The sequence below is a fragment of the Alosa pseudoharengus genome, unplaced genomic scaffold, assembly GCF_046254945.1.
Source record: "Alosa pseudoharengus isolate Yale_2024_CS ecotype anadromous, Long Island Sound unplaced genomic scaffold, YU_APseudo_1.1 YU_APseudo_1.1_scf_9, whole genome shotgun sequence".
NCBI lineage: Eukaryota > Metazoa > Chordata > Actinopteri > Clupeiformes > Clupeidae > Alosa > Alosa pseudoharengus.
Genome location: NW_027468881.1, coordinates 1,987,265 through 2,010,475, shown reverse-complemented (window position 1 = coordinate 2,010,475; position 23,211 = coordinate 1,987,265). Strand labels below are relative to the sequence as shown.

General features: G+C 40.6%; 1 protein-coding gene across 3 annotated transcripts in view; it reads right to left on the bottom strand.

Annotated features, from left to right (window-relative positions):
* LOC143114389 (interleukin-17 receptor E) overlaps positions 1-23,211 on the bottom strand; it is an 81,135-nt gene that overhangs the window by 54,337 nt on the left and 3,587 nt on the right. For all 3 annotated transcript variants that reach the window (XR_012984909.1, XM_076275963.1, XM_076275965.1), the window contains 4 exons: positions 18,448-18,593; positions 18,026-18,094; positions 13,668-13,734; positions 7,372-7,544 (listed from right to left, as the gene is read on the bottom strand). Coding sequence is in view for 2 of the 3 variants with exons in the window: in XM_076275963.1 (XP_076132078.1) it covers positions 7,372-7,544; positions 13,668-13,734; positions 18,026-18,094; positions 18,448-18,593 (455 nt within the window). In the remaining variant the exon portion in view is untranslated. The remainder of the gene's footprint in view (positions 1-7,371; positions 7,545-13,667; positions 13,735-18,025; positions 18,095-18,447; positions 18,594-23,211) is intronic.

Here is a 23,211-nt window from a genome sequence, read left to right as displayed (position 1 = left end):
ACACAGCTCTTCGAACAAAATTCCCATTGTCTTAAAGAACGTGACTGACAGAAGCATCATGCTGCATCCTAAGCAGGTGATAGCAGAGATGATGGTAGCACAGTATGTGATGCCGTCTGAGACACAAAAGATGCCTGTGTTTGATATCCCTCAATCTCAGAGTAACACACTCAAATTCGACCTGGATGATTCCCCCATTCCAGAGGAGTGGAAAAGACGGATTGCAGATAAACTTTACAACATGCCAGAAGTGTTTGCTGTTGATGACCTGTCCCATGGTCACACGACTGCTGTGAAGCATCACATCCGACTTCAGGACGACATTCCTTTTAGAGAGAGGCCCAGGCCCATTCATCCCTCTGACAGAGAAGCTGTGAAACAACATCTCAGAGAGCTGCTAGATGCTGGAATTATCAGAGAGTCAGAGAGTCCCTTTGCTTCACCCATTGTCGTTGTGAAGAAGAAAAACGGCAACATCAGACTCTGTGTGGATTACAGAAAACTGAACATTCGAACAGTTAAATATGCCTATGCTCTTCCCAACATCGAAGACACTTTCTCTGCTCTCAGTGGAGCCAAATGGTTTTCTGTCATGGACCTGAAGTCGGGTTACTACCAAGTAGAGGTTGCAGAGGAAGATAAGCATAAGACCGCTTTTGTCTGCCCTCTAGGCTTCTGGGAGTTTAATCGCATGCCTCAAGGTGTTACAAATGCACCAAGCACTTTCCAGAGGCTGATGGAGAAGTGTGTCGGTGACTTACATCTCAATGAAGTTTTGGTCTTTCTAGATGACCTGATTGTATTTTCAGAGACACTAGAAGAGCACGAGGCCAGGCTCATGAAAGTATTGAACAGGCTCAAAGACTATGGTCTGAAGCTGTCTCCTGAGAAATGTCACTTTTTCAAGACTTCTGTTAAATACCTTGGCCACATTGTTGATGCTGACGGAGTCCACACAGATCCAAGTAAAGTTGCTGCTTTAAAAGATTGGCCCTGTCCCACCAACAGGAAAGAGCTCAAGTGTTTTTTAGGATTTGCCGGATATTACAGACGTTTTGTGGAAGGCTATTCTAAAATAGCGAAGCCATTGAATGCTCTTACAGCCGGATACGTCGCTCCAAGGAAGAGAGGGAAAATCTACAAGAGAGATAAGATCAAGACCCCCATCAGTCCCACCATACCCTTTGGAGATGAATGGTCTGAAGAGTGTGATGTCGCTTTCAGAATGCTCATAGACAAACTGACCTCAGCCCCTGTCTTGGCCTTTGCCAATCCTCATCTTCCTTATGTCCTGCACACCGATGCCAGTCGCGATGGGCTTGGCGCTGCACTCTACCAAGAGCAGGATGGGAAGCTGCGATTAGTAGCATGCCAGCAGAGGGCTATCCAGAAGCGAACAGAATTATCCTGCCCACAAACAAGAGTATCTCGCCTTAAAATGGGCCATCTGTGAAAAATGTCATGACTACCTCTATGGCACAGAGTTTCAAGTATTAACTGATAATAACCCTCTAACTTATGTGTTGACTACGGCAAAGCTTGATGCACCAGGTCATCGCTGGTTAGCAGCTCTGTCAACTTACAAATTCACCATTAAGTATAGGGCTGGGATCAGTAACCAAGATGCCGATGGGTTGTCTAGAAGGCCTCAAAGTCCATCTGAAGAGGATGAGGAATTCAAACAAGAGAAAGCTAGGATCGAAGAAATGAAACAACGGATCTTGAATGGAGAAAGTAAAGTGGTTTCTGGTGATATGCTCTCTGCATTATGTCAGCGTCATTCTGTGATCACCTCAGCTAACAACTGTTCACAGCCAGAGCTCCCCATTCTTGCTGAATCCTTGGCTCTCGATGCCTCCGCTGTTCCAGATGACTTTGAGTCTTCAGGGCAAGGCACCATCCCTGGAATGACTCACAGCGACTGGTACCATTCCCAAAGAGAAGACTCCTCCATCAGACGTGTGATCAGCTTTGTCCAAAGAAATCGGAAGCCCACCTTCAAAGAAATATCTTCTGAGTTGTTGGAAGTCAAATTGCTCCTGAGAGAATGGAAAAGACTCGAGCTTCGAGATGGAGTGCTGTTCCGGAGCCAGAGCACTGCACGGTCTGCACGATGAACTTGGCCATCTTGGCACTGAGCGTCTCCTCCACCTTGCTCGTGCAAGGTTTTACTGGCCGAAGATGTTCCAGTCTGTCGAACAGAAGTGCCAGGCATGCGAGAGATGTGTGAGGCGGAAAGCCCATGCCCAGAATGCTGCTCCCATGGAAAACATCCAGACTAGTTACCCCCTTGAACTTGTATGCATGGATTTCCTCTGCATTGAACCCGACAGCAAAGACACCAGAAACATCCTTGTCATTACTGATCACTTTACAAAGTTTGCTATTGCAGTACCAACAAGAGATCAGAAGGCGAACACCGTTGCCAAGACGCTATGGGACAACTTCATCGTCCATTATGGATTTCCAAGCCGTCTACTCAGCGATCAAGGAAGGGACTTCGAATCCCGCACCATCAAAGAACTGTGTTCACTGATTGGCACTGAGAAAGTGAGGACAACGCCATACCATCCGCGTGGAAATCCTGTCGAAAGGTTCAACAGGACCCTCCTCAGCATGCTTGGGACTCTAGAGGAAAAAGACAAATACCACTGGAGGGACTTTGTCAAGCCATTAGTTCATGCATACAATTGCACAAGAAATGACACCACTGGTTACTCACCGTACGAGCTGATGTTCGGCAGGCAGCCGAGACTCCCCATTGATCTTGTCCTTGGCCTTCAACCAAACCCAGATGGCTTCAAGTCACACTCCGATTATGTGAAGGGCCTTCGTCAACGGCTGCAAGACAGTTATGCCCTCGCTTCTGAAAGCTCACGGAAGATGGGAGAGAAGAACAAGGCCAGGTTTGACAGCAAAGTAAGAGCAGCAGAACTTGTTCCTGGTGACAGAGTCCTTGTGAGGAATGTGAATCTGAGAGGAAAGCATAAGCTGGCTGACCGGTGGGAGAAAGCAGTCCATGTCGTAGTGAAGAGAATGGGTGAAAGTCCAGTCTACGTCGTCACACAAGAAAGGGCCGATGCTCCACACCGGACCCTACACAGAGACCTCCTACTGCCCTGTGGTTTCTTACCTGTTGGAGAATTGGAACCGGAGCCTGAAAAGAAATTCCTTGCAAGAAAGTTGAGATCGCGAAACAAAACTGTTCAGCAGCCCACAAATGTTGACAGCACTGAGGAAAGAATGTCCAGCAGTGAAGAAGAGGATTGCTATCCACATCAGATACCGCAGACCTCTACAAGGTCCTTTGTCAGAACAAATGGTGTCAGAGAGACAACACGGGTCATTCCAGAGCAGCGTCCTCCGGATTCCACCCCTTCAGTTGTACTGAATACCGGTCCACCTGAGGTTTCCGAGTCCAGAAATCCACTCATTTCACCCCACACTGAACCTGCTCACTCAGCCTCACCTGAAATGGAACGGATTGAAAGTGAAAGAACGAGACCTACTAATGCAGTACCCCCAGTTGAGCCTACTGAAGCACACCCACCTGTAGACGAGTCACATACTGGAATACCTCTTCAAAGACACTTACCTGTGGAAGAAGAGACAGAGACTGTGCCACCCATGGATGAGATACCCCAAGTTGAACCTGTTGACTTACCTGAGAGAGAATCCGCTGAAGTCCGAAGATCCACCAGAGAGAGACGTCCACCTGAAAGACTGTGTTATGGGGAACTAGGAAGACCCTTAGTACTAGCCATTGCCTCATTCTTTGAGAGTCTAGGTAGAAACGTCCCTGATCCTCCCAGAGGGGCTCACTACTAAATAGCTTTAGACGCATGCAGAGACTGATGCGGTTTAGAGGGGGAGAATGTAACCCACATGGATAGCCAACTTATGACTACTAAATAGCTTTTAGACGCATGCAGAGACTGATGCGGTTTAGAGGGGGAGAATGTAACCCACATGGATAGCCAACTTGCCCATTGTGATGTACCAATAATTATTTGGTGACCCCTAGAGGGCGCACGAGACAAGTTCAAATAATCAAATAATAATAAACAACTGCTATTATACATTAGAGACAGACGTCGGAACGGATAACTAACGATACAGAAAGAAAGAAGAAGAATATTAATCAAAACAAGATTAATATTGACCAAACAGAAATCAAACACATTTCTTTTGACTGAAAAGCTTCAATCCTGGTGAGTCGCTAACCCCAAATAATTATTTATTATGTAGGTTGCCAAGTCACTTAACAAAGACAACGTTATTATCCTGATAACTGTTACAGATAAACCACTTCCTGAACAAAGACCTCGTTGGACCATTGTAACAGATGGAAACGTATTAATCACTTGAATCCTGGTGAGCTAGTATTTTTTAATGTTTATCTTGTAATCGTATTTTTTCTATGTTGTGCTAACCTAAGCTAAGCCACCTACACTGGAGACTAATGACCCTAAATACGCCCTAATGTATTTTTCGTGAGTGATATACTTTTTAAAAACCAGTCAGGACAACCTCTTAATGAGATCGATTTTATAATGTATGACGTTACAGACAATTTAGGATTTAAAACAAAAAAAAAGGTATCCTGTGTTTGTTATTCTGGGAAGCCAAAGTGCTGGTCAGCTGTCTTAGATAGCCTTCAAGCTAACCGCTCTGCGGTTACCATGTGAACCCATAGCAACCAAACAAACTGGTAACGTAAATGGATTCATGGAAATAATATTCTGAACTTTAGCATTTTATGAACTTGGTTGACCTCAGTACTACGGTTATGATATGCCTATGATAGTTTTATTATAGAAATGATTAAGAAGGAGATCCATTGCATTAATTAGTATTCTGTACAATTTTGTACAGACTGGTTTTTTGATTACCCCTTCAACCACTCCTTGACCTACTGTACGCCTTGGATACCTCGAATTCCCTGCTGTGAAACCTTTCCCTGGACCATTTGTGTCTACGCCTTGGATACCTCGAATTCCCTGCTGTGATACTCTTCCCTGGACCATCCTCATCGCCATTCTTCCTTGCAATATTCCGAGAAATTGAACCCCCGCCTTCATCCACTTTCCACCCAGTGACTGTGGTAGGATCTGGGCAAATACACCCACACCCACGGACTGTGACATTAATATATCCATCATTATTTTTTATTTAATTATTTATTTTGAGTGCACTCTCTTTTATTTTTGGGGTTTATGTTTATTTTGTTATTTTAAGTTCAGAGATCTCATTATTTATTGAAAAGTTACCTAAGTGCCGGCACTTCTGATAAACTGATATTATAGTTATATGTTAAGAATTGTTTTTTTTATTGTATAAGAAAAAGTGATTTAACACCATAAGTATATAAATCAAATAAGTAGCAATAGTAATAAATTGAATATAGAGTCAAATAAAATAGTATAACATATAACGATTAAAATAGATCAATAAATAAAGGGTATATCAAATAGGGTTTAAATAGACTATAAATAGATTTTAAATAGCATATCAATAATATATACAGTCAAATGAAATAGTAAATATATATATATATCACAATAGTTTTTTATATTTCCACTGATACCTTAGAATAGAATAATATATGATTGCATAGAGTGAATTGAATGATATTTGAATGTTAAAATAAATATATTTTGTATTTAAAAAAGAATCTTTGAGAGTGGTGTGTTGTCTTGGGGTGAGTCATTGAACTGTGGTCTAGTAATAACCTAAACCAGTCTCCTCTTGAACCTAGAGTTTAGAATTAGACTGTTCCCGCACAAGCACAGGCCTTCCCTCGTCGTGCGGGTTACACCTGCATCTGTATTTAGCTGGATGTCACTTATGACTTTGGCAAGAACTGTTTTTGTGCTATGATTAGCCCGGAAACCTGACTGAAAGTTGTCCAGGCAGTTGTTAAGTGTCAAATTAAATAGGCTATTTAATTGTATCGCTTTGTTACAATTAATCAACTCAACTTTTTATGAGATAGAGAGACCCCCTTAAAGACAAAAAGATAATTCGAGCACTGCCCCTTAAAATAACAAAAAGACATGGCCCTCCCCTATTTTCCTCCGGTGGTCCATTCCATAAATACCGAACGGTTCCTTACTTCTGTTCTGGGTGCGCTTGACATCTTGCAGCGCTGCAGAGATCTGGCTGAATCTTACAGTACAAAACATGCATCACATTCAGCCAGATTTGCACAATGCTGGAAGAATATCTTGATTTATCTGTAGTAACCATATGAACATTACAACAGAAGTGTAAGGCTATTTTTGTCAGTGGTTTAAAAATAGTGATTTATTTTGACGTGTGTGTATGCCCGCTGCAACACAGTAAAAACCATTTCATTGCTAATGCAAACAACGATCTAACTCAAAATTCCTCAGATTAACATAATTTTGCTCCCAAACGAAGTTTGAACCTATTATCAACCACAAATAAACCCAAGGTTGTTTTAACACCAGAACTTCCCTTTAATACAAGTGTTTGTACAGGCAGTAGTAAGTTAACAGCTTCGTAAAATCAGTAGGCTAACTCAATGTTACAGCCAACAGAACAGAAACCAATCTATAGCATTTAATAGTCTTTATTTAATTTAGGTAACACTCCATTTAGAAGAATTGCCTTCTTGTATAGGTTCTCATTTGTTTTCCTATCTCCTCTTTACGCTATCTTTACGCGTTCTCATTAGTAATCACTGTATCTTCCTTATCACATCTGTAAATATGACCGCTGCTACCCAAACGTGCTACATTGTTGGCCCATTGAATGGCTATGCCAACAATGGTTCATTAAAACATAATTTATCTTTTTCAGTTATCATACTTATTTTAATAAATAAGAGGATTTAAGTAGCTGGAGGTAAACCATCAAGTTAGCCACAAGCCCATGCCGCTTATTGACTGCTTATTCCGCTCATGATATGTTTTGGTAAATGTAGCAGACATTAAACGGTTAAAACAAAGTTGTTAACGTGATTAAAAATTTGATTTTCACCAGAGGTGTACAAACATGTATCTAGGAAACTTCTTAGTGATCAAAATTATTCGTCTTTCCTTGACTTTAAACATGAAATATGGCCTTAGAGCATGTCTGGTATACAAATTATTTACTGTTTAATTTATTTCATCACAAAACTGTGAAAACGGATGGTAAAAATTTGAAGACAAAGTACTATAGAATGTTGATATTTCCCTAAATGATATCAATTAAAGCAAAAATATCAATTTTAACATCAAAATCCAGCATAATTACACAAGGAATTGGACTACTACAGCTACATGATTTTCCGTTTTAAAGCTCAAATCACTTTTACAAAAGTATAATGTAAGGCTTCAATCACATACTTTGAACAATACCTACCAGACCAACTACTTCTAGTATGGCGTTGGGTAAAACTGCACAGTCAGCCAGACGGGCACTGCTATTCCAGCAAAGTTTTGCAGAGGGAAGTTCAGCAGGACAGAGCGGGTGCCATGCCAGTTTAGAATTATTATAAACTCTTATTTCACTGGAGAACAAGACATCCAGAAGTCCTGCAGGATAGTAAATATATTGGAAATGTCACTAGCAAATGTGAGTCATTGACATTTGTTGGAATATATTTCAGGAGCTCAGAGACAGAACTAGTGTTTCCAAGTAATTAGCAGTGCATTAAATTGCAAAAAATGTGATGTAAAATATCATGTATAGTTAAAACAGATAATGCAGAGATAGTTACTAAGGTGTTACTAGGGTAGACATGGTGGTTGCTATGCTAATTAATGCTGTTGCTAAGATGATTCCTAGGCTATTCATGTTGGTTGCTATACAGGTTGCACGGGAGTACTTGAATTTCACATGAAGGTTGATAGACAGTTAAATGTAAGTTTATAGGCAGATAGTTTAATGGACTTTGATAAAGAGATAGTTGAATGGATGTTGACAGACAGATAGTTTAATGAATGGATGACTGATTTGAAGTAGATATAGATAAAGTTGGATGGAAGGTGCCTTGTATCAATATTACTAGGGTATCTGAGATGGTTGCTAGGGTGATGGTAGTGTAGACATGGTGTTAAATGTTAAATTAAAGTGTAATTCCGGCGAAAATTGACCCCAGGGTGTTTTTCTGCATTAACACACATCAAATAAGCCGTGGAGACAGTATTTTTCGTTCATCAACCACTACAGAGCTTGGCCCGGTATATGCTATAGCCCCAAATCGCAAACAGTGGATTAGCTTGGGGCAGTGAGTCAAACGCTTCCCAAACCAGTAACATTGTTCAAAACAGCACCAAACCTTGTCAGTAGCTTGCTCAGGGTCCCTCAGGTACACATAAAACAAAGCACCAACAACGTAGTTAGCGAACCAGGAGTTTATTACAGAAGACTGTTAAGAACACTTATCACCCGGAGAGAAGAAATACTCTTTTCTGATTGGCTGGTGGGGTGGCTATTAATTCTGAATAACAGGACACTGTTCCATATCAATGCTTATGAATGGTAACTATAACAACCATAGTAGGACGACGGTTGCAGCGCTCTAGAATCTTTGGTTGCAGGCTTCGCAACAATGGAATCAACTGTAAACAAGCTAAGTGTCCATGCTAAAGTTGTACAACAAGCTGAACTAGTGAGCTTCTTTTAAAATGGAACCGCGTGTTTCCTTTGCTTTACAGTGGCAACCGGGTGATAAGCGGGATAACGGCCTTCGAGGTGTGTCCAGTTATACGGAATTAATGGACTCGGGCGGAGGCCCCTCGCCCTCGTCCATTAATTCCGTATAACAGGACACCTCGGCGGCCGTTATCCCTTACTTACCAACTGTCCACCTACCAACTCCTCTCTAAGGAAAGTCCATATAAGTCATTACCTACCGGCAATAGACGTCATGATCCGTGTGAGATCTCAGTCTTCTGTGAGATTAACAGTGTGCTCTAATAAACTCTGGGCTCGCTAACTATGTCTCTACACATGAACTCGAGCATTAGGGTCATTCCACATCAATTCAACCAGGGCCCACGCACTTAGGTCTCAAAACATTCTAAAAAATTACCAGGTGTACCTATGTTACCCAGGAGACACACTGTAAAATTACTTTTATGTAAGATCAATACTTTCCAAGGTACAGCCAGTTTTACAGGGGGAGGGGGGTGTCGATTTTGTTCGGCCTCTTTTTTTGTCAAAGTTCACAAGCCCACAGCGCAAGAACTAAACCATGTAGGAGGCTCAAATTTTGCATGCTGGTACATAAATAGGAATAGTATGTAGCAAAATCATCACTTTTGGTCTGGATGATCCTGCATGGTCATAGCTGTCCCTCAAAGTTGATCAATTGACCAATTTGACTTGTCTTATGCAAATCTTTCTTTTTTATTTTCCACCCTGAACATGGGCAAAATGCCCCATTGAGATCATTATGTTTTATATAGAGTTACATTACATTACATTACATTTAGCAGTCACTTCTTGACCAAAGTGAATATGTCAGCTATATTACAAGGGATCACATTGTCCCCGGAGCAACTTGGGGTTAAGTGCCTTGCTCAAGGGCACAACGGTGGAAGCCGGGAATTGAACCGACAACTTTCAGGCTACTGCACGCTAGTCTTAACCAATACACTACTGCACGCTAGCTCCTTAACCACTACACTACCACCTGTGGTTGTATAGAGTAACCTGTGGTAACATATACAAAACATATTGATCTCAATGGTGCATTTTGCCCATGTTCAGGGTGGAAAGTAATAAAGAAAGATTTCATAAGACAAGCCAATTTGGTGTTTTTAAAAAGAAGGGATCATGGAAAATAAAGAAACAAATATAAAAAATATTTGTATATTCCCACAAGGTGTTTGGGTGCTCTGAAAATGAGAACCAAAACGATTTTTCAGACTTGTGAGGTCTGCTGTTCAGACCCTGAAGGAATTTATTTTCTGTTCATTGCTTTTTGTGAGTGTTTCTACTTATATCAGTAATGTCAGTAAATCAAGAGCCTATGTTAAGTACAAATATGTCCTCTGAAGGCCTAAACAGAGCCCAGCCAAAAACTCCAATAAAAGTTTGATCAACTTTGAGGGACAGCTATGACCATGCAGGATCATCCAGACCAAACGTTACGATTTTGCTACATACTATTCCTATTTATGTACCAGCATGCCAAATTTGAGCCTCCTACATGGTTTAGATCTTGCGCTATGGGCTTGTGAACTTTGACAAAAAAACTCCCCCTGTAAAACTGGCTGTATCTTGGAAAGTATTGATCTTACGTAAAAGTAATTTTACAGTGTGTCTCCTGGGTAACATAGGTCCATTGACGTGGAGTGACCCATTAAGAACATTGTTTGTGTACACAGAGTTTTTTTTAGTAAACTCTGTGTACACAAACAATGTTCAAAACCTTTCTTTTTAGTAAACTTTGTGTACACAAACAATGTTCTCAATGCTCGAGTTCATGTATAGAGACCCTGGTAAGTCATCATCTGTCATGGATTTTCCTTTTCCCCCTCGGTGCCATCCAATCTCTTCTGTTTGTTGTCTTGTCTTCCAAACACACACACAAACGCACACTACCCATAATGCACCACACACAGCTTGGCCATGATGATGTCACATCTCACTCTCTCTCTTGCATTTGCAAGTTACAGTTGCATGCAAATTGTAGTTGTAATTGCAATCCTGCACTCCATCCATCATGCAATATAGTCAAGTCAACATTAACTTATTGGCTGCCAAAGACGTCTATAGATGTCAATTCAAATACAACCGTTGACTGCCAAAGACGTCTATAGATGTCAATTACGTTTTTCAGCGGGGCGGGCTGGGGAATGATCTGGCAGAGCTTGTCACTAAAAATCAGGCTTGTAAACAGAGAATTTAGTGAACTAAGCTAGGTGGCAGCAGTGTCTTTGGATGGGAAATGAGAAAAGACTGTAGACAGTAGAAGAAGAAGCTGCTGAAGCCGCTATGGCGAGTCCCTTTACACACTCCTGAACAGTAAGTGGCGGTATACACACAATGCTGTAATTCGCCAATAAACAAGAAGAAGAATGGCTGAAGCCAAAGTGAGAGATACAGCTAATCAAGCTAGAATGCTATGATCGAAGCAAAGAGAATATAGCGACGGTTAGGCGTAAGAAAAAGTTCATGAACTGCAGGCTACTAACACCTATGGCTAACACTTGAACAGAGTCGCACACACACGCACACACACAACGCGAGTAGTGTCGTGATCGTTGCAAACAACCGAGACCAGAAAGAGGCGCAATGTAAAGCCAAAAAACAATCAGAGAGAGTAGATAGATAGATATCAGATCTGCTGCCAGTGTCGACTGCTTCAAGTCTCTCCTCCAAACCCATCAGTTTAGGATAGCTTTTAACCTATAATCTACATGGACCTTCTTTTATTGTCTTTTTAAATTGCTCTCTACTCACTTTTAATTGTACTGGCATATGTCTGCTTCTATCCACACGAGCGACTGCCTGTACACTTTTTGTGTGCCTCCCAATTTTTATTTTTCTCCCTTTTTTACCCTACAGTGTTCAGTGCTTTGAGTACATGATAAAGTGCTCTACAAATAAAATGTATTATTATTATTATTATTATTATTATTAAATATAGATAGATAGATAGATAGATACTTCCCCAAGGGGAAATTCAAGGTCTCAGTAGCCAACAGACATCACACACAACATGCACTTACAGCAGAAAAAGTTATATAAGTATATAAATATAAAAAAACTCCACTGCACAATAGAGACAGTAAAATATAAGAAAATACTAAAATACTAAATACAAAATATACTAAATAAACTAAATCAAATATGCACATAGTGTGCTTAAATTAGTAGCACAAAGAGGCCAAGCGGAGGGAGTAGCACAAAATACAAGAAACAAAAAAGTTAATTTTTCACAAAAAGCTTGTTTTCTCCATTTTTGGTCAAAAACAGGTGTTTTTGGTGAAACCAAGCTAGCCTGGTGTTACCATCCTACGTACTTCCGGCCAAAATTTTATTTCAGCCTCGCACGTAGTCTGGCCCAACAGACAGTATGCGGTTCGCGTACAACCGCGCCAATCAGCGAACAGTTGAGTGATGACGCGGAACTTGCCTGCCGAGTTGCTTGTTGTAGTCCAGCGAAGCTTGTAGTTCAACATTATAGCAACAATGGCGACGGAGGAAGAGACGCTAGAAGCTATCCGCGAAGTTGTCTCAACTCTCGAGGGCATCACGCAATTAAAGCAGGAACAAGAGGCTTGTCTTGTCAATTTTATAAATGGCAAGGACGTCGTAAAACTCTCCTTCCAACTGGCTTTGGAAAAAAAGTTTGATTTATCAGATGGTGATTACTAAACCTAAACGCACAAGTGTACTACATGCATCACTACTTTTCATGTTTTCAAATAAACGTTTGCTGCTCGTTATTCTCCCCCCTACTCTCAAATTACCTTTACAAAATCAATGCGGCCTACTTAAGGAATGGAATGTTAGCTACTAGCCTACCGAGCGGGGCTCAAGGCGAGGCTGTGTGTCTTGACTTGAGCTAGCCGGTTACCAAGCGGGGCTCAAGGAAAGGCTGCTGTGATTGTGCTTGACTGGGACTAGCGGTTACCGAGCTGGGCTCAAGGTAAACCACTCCGTGTTTGTGTTTGACAGAGGCCTGTGGCTGAGCTGGGCTCCAGGCGAGGCTACCGTGCTTGTGGACAGTAACGTTAGCCAGTCACGGAGCATGGCTCAAGGTGAGGCTGCGTTGTTTTATGCCGAACAACTGTTAGTTTAACTGAGCAAGCTCCAGGTTAAATAACACGTAGGTCATCAGTACAATCCAACTTATCCAAGAGTGTAGTCTGAACAGCCCGTGTAGGACGAAGTAAAAGCTCCGTAGCTCCGACGAAGTCACCGGGCTGCGTAGAACAACAATCGTCTGATAAGCGGCGAGAAGAGATAAGAGGAAAACTGGCGTGTGACAAGAGCTGATATAATCTCGGTGACATGACGCTTTTGGTATACAACTTTCGGTCTGTGGCTGGCGCAAGTTAGGGATATATCCACTACGAAGAGACTGCCCTGGCGGTCAGGTAGCCTACATACTAGCCAGCGGTCTGTTTACTACTGAGAGCAGAAGTGGGAAGCGTAAGAGCCTGAAGCGGAAGTGGTAAGCGTAATAGCCTGAACTCCGGCGCACAGCATACGTCATTACCAAACGTTGCTGATTGGTTAAGGGAACTCCAATGATTTTAAACCTCGAAATAAGCATCCGCCCATTACGGAGACGGATTCTTATTACTTTGTTCCAGACTGTATGACGAAGAGAATTCGTAGTCACAGGCGGTAAGGGCCAGGCTAAAACCAAGCTATGTTCTACTGCCAACTACTAAAGAACGGAAAAAGGTAGAAACAGTTTTTTCCTGATGAAAAAGGAGAGTCTACTCTTTCTGTTAGTAGTTTCGGTCCTTACATAGTCATAGAACTCACTGTTCTGTCGCCTGTCAGTCTTGGAAAATCAGTCAAAATGCTATAAAACGCTTGGCAGTATGGGGTTCTCTGCACTGAAAATGGGTGGCAGCCAATGAGTTAAACAATCCAAATAAACTAGTAAAATGACCAACAAAAAATTAGCAGAAGTAAGTAGTGCAACAAAATTCATATAAATGCTGATGTTTTAACAGTAAACTCACCATCTTGAGTCCGATTCTCAAAGGGACATGTGACATTCCTCTTTGCATCAAGGTGATCATAATATACCTGCATAATAAGACCATAACCAGTACAAATTACTAAAGTATTAATTGTATATGTATTGCTTTTATAAATGGAGTCTTGGTCAATTTAACTTGGCAGTTTAACAATAATTTACAAAAAAAAACTTTAATGACATGTAATTTTAATTCATTAAAAATATATAATGTTGAATAAGTGGTTGAATTAAGAACCCCCCCCCCCCCCCCCCCCCACATACAAGTTTTCACATACAAGGAATTTGCTTTGGTCTCAAGGTGCATGACATTACGGAAGCGTATTGCGGCCACACTAAAATAAATAAAAAGGCTCAGTATCATGTAATTACGTGTAATTACGTGTAATTACGTGAATTACGTTTCTTGTTATAACAATATCTTTTTCAAGTTTTAACAAGATATTTATTACGTTATTACTAGGGCTGTCAATCGATTAAAAAAATGTATCTAATTAATTACATAATCTGTGATTAATTAATCTAAATTAATCGCATATATAATTTTTGCTGTGAAAGTATTTTAAATATTTAAATTCAAATGAATCATTGAATAATCAGTAGGGCTGTAACGATACACCAACCTCACGATTCGGTTTGTATCACGATTTTTGACCCACGGTTCGATACGAATCTCGATTTTTCTTTTTTTTTTTCTTTTTTTTGGGGGGGGGGGGGCTAGACATTTTATTAAATAACATTTTAATAGCCTCCCTTCGAACACCAGAGGATTACAATAATATATCTATTATTTTATATCCTGATATAAAAATATTTTTCTGAATGACTGATATTTATATGACGGCACACTTTATGCAGATTAGCCTATAGCCTAGGCCTACTATTTTTTATTACAACTCTACCTCTTTAATTCAGCTGTCTGGTTGAAGCCTGGAAATATTGTAAACAAAGTAGCATATAGCTTAGCCTATCATAGTCTAGGCTACTGATTGACTGTTCAGTTTCCCCATGTGTGTTTAAGTTTCAAGGTAATACTTGTTCTCCTTGGGACAGGCCCTTTTGGGAAACGTTGGTATTGAGATGATCAGTCAACTTCAATGCAAGAGTTTTAAACAAATATGTGCAGCATGTTAATGATGCTAGGCGGATTTAATAGTAATTTAGCTAGTCGTCTATGCGTCCTTGCTTTCACGATTGTGAATGTTTTATTTAAGTCGCGCGTGTTCATTGAGCAGGAGAGGGAGGGAGAGTGAGAGGGAGGGAGCGCGAGAGAGAGCGGGGCAAGGAGAGGGGGTTTACTTCTATACTGTTTGGTAAAGTTGCACACATAGTCTACAATGAAAGCAAGGAGAGGTATGAAATTATTATTTATTTGTTTTTGGACAACGTAGGCTACCGATAAGTAAAGCAGGAGTTGTGGGTTGCTTTTGCGGCTGCATAAGCTGCAAAGCACTGCGTGAAACACTAGAAAGGGTGTGTCGCGATTCTGCCTTTTCACACCGCGACACAGTATCGTGGATATGAATGTCGCGATTTCGGTTTCGAATCGTAAATCATTACAGCCCTAATAATCAGCATTAGTGACATTAAAGTTCAAAGACTCTTTTATTATTATTTTCACTGTTCAAATAATTGCCATAATAATCTATGATATGCCCTAATATGCTGAGGAAATAAATTCAAAAGTGCTTAGCTTAAGTTTTTTTTCACATACAAGGCATTTCAGGCCACAGATATAACCTAGGGGACACAATGAAAATAAATTAACACGCCCCTCAATGTCAACACTTATTTCTTTGCATTGATGTGCGACTACAGAGTTGATGAACTCCGGTGATATGCAAATCCTTGCTGCAGACATTGCAGAGGACTTTATTTTCAACACTTTATTTTTTATCAGCACCATCAGGCCGTTTTTTAAAAGTAAATGTTCCAATCAATGATTCAGGCAGCACGTTTTCTTCTCTCTCCTTCATTTTACAGTCTAATTTTTACTGACTAGAACGGCTCGGGGTCAAAGGTCATACGGAATCGATTCATCTGCACTAATTTTTTTAATCAGTTATTTTTTCTCAAATTAATTAATCGAAATTAATCAGTTATTTTGACAGCCCTAGTTATTACATGAAAATATCACATTATTTCTTTGTATTGTTGGATTTTCCTGGTTACCGATCTCTGGACTGTCTTTGGATTTGATTCTGCCTGACGTTTTGTGGACTTTCTGACCTGGAGGATTACACAGACTTTCACTGGAACTTTTTGTGTTACCTTTTCGTGAGTAGCGAGGCTACCTTTACTTTGTGAGTAGACTGTTGCTGATTTCACAAACTCTGGTCTACAAGACAACTGACTGTGTGTGTTGGGCCTGTTTTTAAAGATACATGCAATTCCTGTCTCTGTGTCTGCACCTGGGTTCATAATAGTCTTGCTCGTGACAAACTCACCCATTAGAAGTTAACTAACGTAAGAACGCAATGCCTTGCAACAAGTGGTGCTTTCAACTGAGCGCATCTCCACGACTCCTTTCCCCTATACTGTATATGTATGTTTATATCTATACGTATTCATGTTATTTCATTATTTAATTTAGTCACTACTGACTACTATTATTAATATTTTATCCATTTTATTTATACTCTTTCCCATTTTGCACAGTCATAGAGTAAACCAGGTTTACATTTCACTACAAGTTGTACACTGTTAAGTAAATCTCTGAATATGAATTTCTCTTAAATTCACAAAATCTTAGCAAACAAAAAGCTCTAAAAATTTGATTTATCTACAGAGATGTCTCTCTACAGAGTTTGTTTACTTAACTTACCCACAACTAGCACATTAAAGTGAAGAGCTACATTGTACTCCAGCGCACAAGTATTAAAAAAACACAATAAAGTGTAGCTTGTGACACCTAAGTCAGTTAGATGAGCTCATGATTTAACAGAGAACCATTTGAGGGTACTAGTCGAGTAGATTCAACGCAGATCCAAAAAACTGGCTAGTGTGGCCTGGCTAGACTGAAAGAAGCATATGGGCGGCATATGGAACCATACAGGCAGTAGCCTATCTTAAGGTAGGGGCAATAATTAATTAAAGCGTAGTGTGACATAGAACAATACCCTTCTGACTTACATGTGTTATGATGTAAAATGAAAAATGAGAGCCCAAGGGGGGGGGGGGTGGTAAGGATGACAGCTGCTGGGATTGGAGAAGTTTTAGGAGATAGTCTAAGCCTACTATTGAAGAGTTAAGAGTAATTTTGTATTACTTTGTAGACTTTGTAGAAATCTTCTTCCACTTTGACATTAAAGAGAGTTTTTGTAAATTATTGTAAAAAAGGGCAAATTTACCAAAATGTCATTTCTAAAAGCAATGAAAGGGGAAAATATTCAAGGGGATTGAATATTTTTAGGCACTGTATTTTGTTTTCTCAGAATACAATTGCTTCCCTTCAAGGTTGGATTTTTCCTTCCGTTGTTTTGGTTGAGACTATGGTAAATCGGCAAAAGATGATTTTAGGTTCTTATTACTTAAATTTACCAGGGGTGCGAATAGATAAGGAGAGCACTACAATAATCACACTGCAAAAACTGCTTATCTAATAAAAATCTAACCAAGTCTAATCTCATATCAAGATCAAAAAATGTAGTTGGTATTGTTTTCAGTATAAAGAGACTTACTTAGCACTTTTTTGTAAAATCATTCAACTTAATTTTAGAAGAGTTTGATTACTTTTAAGACGTCTCATCCTGAAAACAAGCAAATTTGTCTGCCAGTTGATTAATCAAATGTGTCCCAAAAACAAGCAAATTTGTCTGCCAGTGCGTTCAATACATTTGCCTTGATAAGACTACTTAAAGTAAGTCAAAGTGTTCTTAAATGAAGTCAAAATTATCTTTTGAGAGAACACTTATGCGTCTTCATACTAAAAACAATGCCAAATACATTTTTTGATTTTTAATATAAGATTATATAAGAACACTTGGTCAGATTTTATTTTTTGCAATGTAAAGAAGTCAGTTTTTGCTGGAAATAGATGGTGTTTGTTGTGGGGCAATTCCACGGAAAATGGACTTTTTGTCACATCCATAACGCCAGTGAAATGCCTTGGCATTTGTATGATGTGAATGATAACATTCATTTTTTGTGCATTCTCATGTACATTCTTCAGCCAAAAATAGCAAATGCTCAAATTTCATGTAATCATTCACATCATACCATACCATCACATTTTATTGGCATTATGGATGTTACAAAAAACGTAATTTTCCATGGAATTGCCCTGTGCTACTGCTATTAACAGTGATGCAAACAGTAATACTACAAAATTAAATGCCTTACCTGTATGCACAAACATGGCAGAAGATATGGAAAACTGATATTAGTAGAGAGGGAATAAGTAGTATCCATCTGAAAAGAAATGAATGCATATATAATTATGTAAATTATGTAAATCAGGTTTCTCAGCCTCTGCAGGTCTCTGCATTTATCCCATCCGTGAATTAGTGAACACACAGAGCACACAGTGAACACACAGTGAGGTGAAGCACACACTAACCCAGAGCAGTGAGCTGCCTTGCTACAGCGGCGCTCGGGGAGCAATGAGGGGTCAGGTGCCTTGCTCAAGGGCACTTCAGCTGTTCCTACTGGTCGGGGATCGAACGGGCAACCCTCCGGTTACAAGCCCGAAGCCCTAACCAGTAGACCACGACTGCCCCTAATTAAAATACAGGTAAAGATCAACCTACCAAAAAAGACCTCACCTGATGTTCAACTGGAGGAGCAAGTGACGCACATGTTGTAGCAGACCTGTTGCGGTAGCATAGCCTGATGTTCACCACAGGGCCACCTTCTGTCATTATTAAGAAGCTATGGGTCACCACATCCAATGAGTAGCTGAAGTGTGGCACTACAGCAATAAAGAAAAACTCTTAGTATCTGCATAAAAAGATGTTAATTAAAATACCATATGTAGCTAAAACAGACAATGCAAAGTTACTATGGTGTCGCTAGGGCAGACAAGGTGGTTGCTATGCTAAATAAAGTGGTTGCTATGCTGGTTGCTAGGGTAGTCATGTTGGTTGCTATAACTGTTGCTAGGGTGATGTTATGGTAGTGTTTGCTAGGTTGTTGCCTGGGTATTTGAGATGGTTGTAAGGGTGTTGCTAAGGTAATCATAGTGGTTACTATGCTATATAAAGTGTTTGCTATTTATGTTGCTAGGGTAGTCGTGTTGGTTGTTATGGTGTTTTTTATACTATATAAAGTGGTTGCTATGCTGGTTGCTAGGGTAATCATGTTGGTTACTATAGCTGTTGCTAGGGTGACGTTATGGTAGTGGTTGCTAGGTTGTTGCCAGGGTACTTGAGATGGCTGTTAGGGTGTTGCTAGGGTAATCATAGTGGTTACTATGGTATATATAGTGGTTGCTATGTAGGTTGCAAGGGTAGTCATGGAGGTTGCTATGGAGGTTGCGAGGTAGTAATTGAAGTTGACATGGATGCTGATGGATGTTGATAGGTAGTTTAATCAAGGCTTTGAACCGGTTCACAGCACAAAAACGAAAACCAGAAACCTTTGATGTTTTGCTAGGAACAGATACGAAACCAGAAACTTTACATTTGTTCTGGAACAGATACTGCATGAAAAGTGGGATTTTCGTCCCCGTAAATGCCTGGAAATCTCCCTAATTTTCGGCAGTTAACGACAATTTACAGCCTGCGAACGTCGCATTTGTCTGTGCCACATATTGTCAGAAACGAACTATGACGTATGTGGAAAGCACACAGAGTGCTAATGACTTTAATTAGCCAATGAATAGAATCAAAACCGTGCCTAGCTTGAATTTCCTTACTCAGTATTGGATGAAACCACTACTTTTAAACAAGAAAAATCATATGATTGGTTGGCAGATTTGTCACTATTGGTCACCCTGGGTCATTATAAATGTAAACCCCATATATATACTCATATTCCTATGCTATTATGTTGTATATTCATGTCATTGTTATCCTATGTAGGTTCCTACACTATTATTACTGTAACGATTTGATAGCGACACAGACAGCTGTCCAATCAAAAGGTTTATTAGCTGAGAACGAGAGCAGGGACACCGACACAGAACACAATACACACGGGGCAGGTCAAGTACACACACACGCTACACATACAGGGGAGGACGCAGCCCCCCACACAAAAAGGATCACACACGAGGGAGAACTAAAAGGGAAACATGTTACAACAAAGACGCTAACATTACACTCAAAACTAAGGAGAAATACAGACATAAACCCCAAATGTTCGCTCCCGCATCCCAGCATGCCCTGCGTGGGAGAACGCTATGCAATGTCTTGTGCGCCGACGTTACATTACCATCAAGGACATGAATGAATTTATTGAGGAAAGGAAAATTTGCCAGGAACATGTTTATTCAAAGAAAGAGCTTTATTAGCACAGACACACAAGGCTACAAAGTGAGATCACCCCTCACAACAAATGGGAAGCTCACAAGAAGCCCAAAATCCTGCAGCACCGTGAAGTGGCTGTTTGCCACCTCGGAGCAGTAGGTAACTGGAGGTATTCTGTCTGAATTCGGTCCATTTTGCAGATGTCGGTGGTGCGTTGCCTTGTAGTCTACTTCGGAGTCTGTCTCACTTCCAGCAGCTGTAAAAACAATCAATAAAGACAATCATAATGCGCGATGCACTGTGTGGGCTATGGAAACAACACATCTAATGCGCATGAAAAATAGTCACCAAAAATGGATATTACTCTCTTTCTTCTTGATCGACTCCGAGCTGAACTCTTCACAGCTTCCGCATGCGATATGCAATGTCTGGTTGTTTACCTGAAGCTCCTGCATAGCATACTGTCTCGTAATAGGTCTTACAGGCAGCTGGAAAACAATTAAATGAGAGTAGTATGAATAAAAAACTTAAGTCACAGTAAAATTAAACAAGGAATGAGAAAACCGTAAAAGTTACTTACACGCAATGGCTTCATGACTTGCAGACATAGCTCTGAGTAAATAGGAGGTCACGGCCTCGTTATGAGGCGAGGTTAGTCTGTGAAAACAAAATGTACGGTTAAGATCGGTCTCTATTAACATATTTATTTCCTTATAGCTTACATAAGAATGAAAGCATATTCTTTAAATCTTACCCTTACTCCAGTTTGTAGCGCCTACAATTTGTCTCCGAGTGAACACTGGTAGGTAGGCTACGGCTGAAGGATACCGCGGCTCTGATTTTCCGACGGCAGATGTCCCTCCTCCTGGCCCGATCTGATGAAGTAACCACTCGTCTGGCACTAGATGATCCAACGCTCACCATTCCTCCAAGCAAAGGGAAGTGCTTGTTTCAAGGTCCCCTCTTCTAGAAGGAATGACCGAGCGCCGACGATCGCGGATGTGTTGTTTATGAACCACAATCTTACATCCAAGTAAAGTGAAGTAGCCTAACCAAACTGTAGGCTAGCCTTTCTGTTTGAATTTGCCGGCGAGCCGCACACTGACTGTTTGTTTACCCTATCAGCTGTTCTACTGGCAGAAGCGATGGGTGGGTCTTCAACTGCTCACTAGAGGAATTGTCTCCCCTGCTGGCGTGGGGGCGTAACGGTTGGACTTAGCTCATTATTGGAGCTTGTAGGGAACAGACATGTCATACCCAGCATCATTTCTGCCTGTTGAGCGCCTTGCTGGGAGTTATGTGGTTAACACATCCACTGTGCATTTAAGCAAGACCAAAGAAAAGGTCACAGTCATGCAACTATGCACAGAAGACTGTAGCTGTCTGTTCACATCTGCAATCGATTAACGTTCCTCAAATGGATAACGTTATAGGCTGTCATGCTTCTTTGTTTGCAAAATTCCTGACATTTCCTGATCGCTCAACTTTTGTTTTCCTTTCCTGACGATAGCGGTTGATGTACTGTAGAAGCACCTAGGCCTAGCATAATTTGACTTCAGCGGTGACAAATCCTGCTGAGAGAGAGAGAGAGAGAGAGACACCTGCAAAGTGGTCCTGCGCGTGTGTGTGTGTGTGTCTGCATGGGGCTACGTTCAAAGTCAAAATTGGTCCGTCCAGTCAATAGTCCCGCATTCAGGCCACTCCATTATTATATTAACGTTATCAGACAGCGCTGTAAAATGTGTGCGGGAATTTCTCGCATTATGATAGTTAAGAGTTCGGAGGTGGCCTGCCGAGCATTTGCTTTTTGTGCCTATACAGTATATCGTCCAAAATGCTTGATTGCATTGCATTCTACACATTTTAGCTACATTTTCATGTACCATATCAGCACTTTTGTTCAGTGAATCTTTTGTAAATAGCTTTACAATTAGCGTCGGGCCCTCGTTGGCAACCTTCGGGCTTGCCTCAACTTGCAACTATTCACTCCTTCGCCCGCATTAACATTTCCGGTAGAATGATATTTTGGCCTCTATGTGACCAGTTACATAGTCTGTCTGTTTTTGGTCTTGGATTTTGTGAAATAAATTTCTGCACTTTTGCACGTCCTTTTAAAACTAAAAAAACTAAAAAGCAATTTACAAAAGATTCACTGAACAAAAATGCTGATGTGGTACATGAAAATGTAGCTAAAAATGTGGAGAATGCAATGCAATCAAGCATTTTGGATGATATAGGCCTATTTGCACAAGCTGGCAGAATAGGCAACATGCCAATGTGCGTTTTATTTGGAGACTGTTTTGCGAGACAGAGACTGAGTTTGCTGCTGATATTCTGGGGATAGGCTACAACATAGCCAATGTAGGACTTTAGCCTTTTAATATATTTGCTGCATTGGATCAGTCTTTCTAGAACAGACAAGAGCTTTCTAGCCTCACGTCAGCAGCGCTGTATCACCCATACATTAAAACAATCAGCGGATGGTGGGCGGGTGCTGTTTTGAAAATTGGTCAAAAAACGTTGGTGCTGATGGATGGTGGATGGATGATAAGTTTTGCTATGCAGTTATGGTTGAAATAATAGCCCATCAGCGCATCTCTAGTGTGTGTGTGTGTGCCTCTCTCACTCAGAGGGGAGAGGGAGGCTGAGGGGTCGATCAAGCATGGATTCTATACTCTGTGGTGGATAGGATCTACAATTAGGTGTTAATTAATATTACTACGCTAGGTCGAAGTACTCCCAAGTGCTATTGCGCCAAACACTGTAGTTCTCCTGTTTATTCGCTTGGAAAATCGCCACGTAAGAACATATATTACTACTGACATTGGGTGGCGTGTTCCTTTAAGTAAACAGGCGAGTTATGAAAAATTGAGTGTGAGGGATAATTTGTTCACTTCACACAAAATGATCTTGGAATGAGATGTCTAACTGTAGTAGCCTTTAGTCCTCTGTCTATAATAGCCTAATTTATAATGCATAATTAAGACTGGGACTACTATCACTTGGGGGTCAAATGTGAGAAAACACTGGTAAAGAGGGTATTTTGCCTAATTTTTGGGTGCTGATTCTGAATATCATATTTACTTAGCTGATTTTTTAGTTTTAAACCTGCTAATTAGC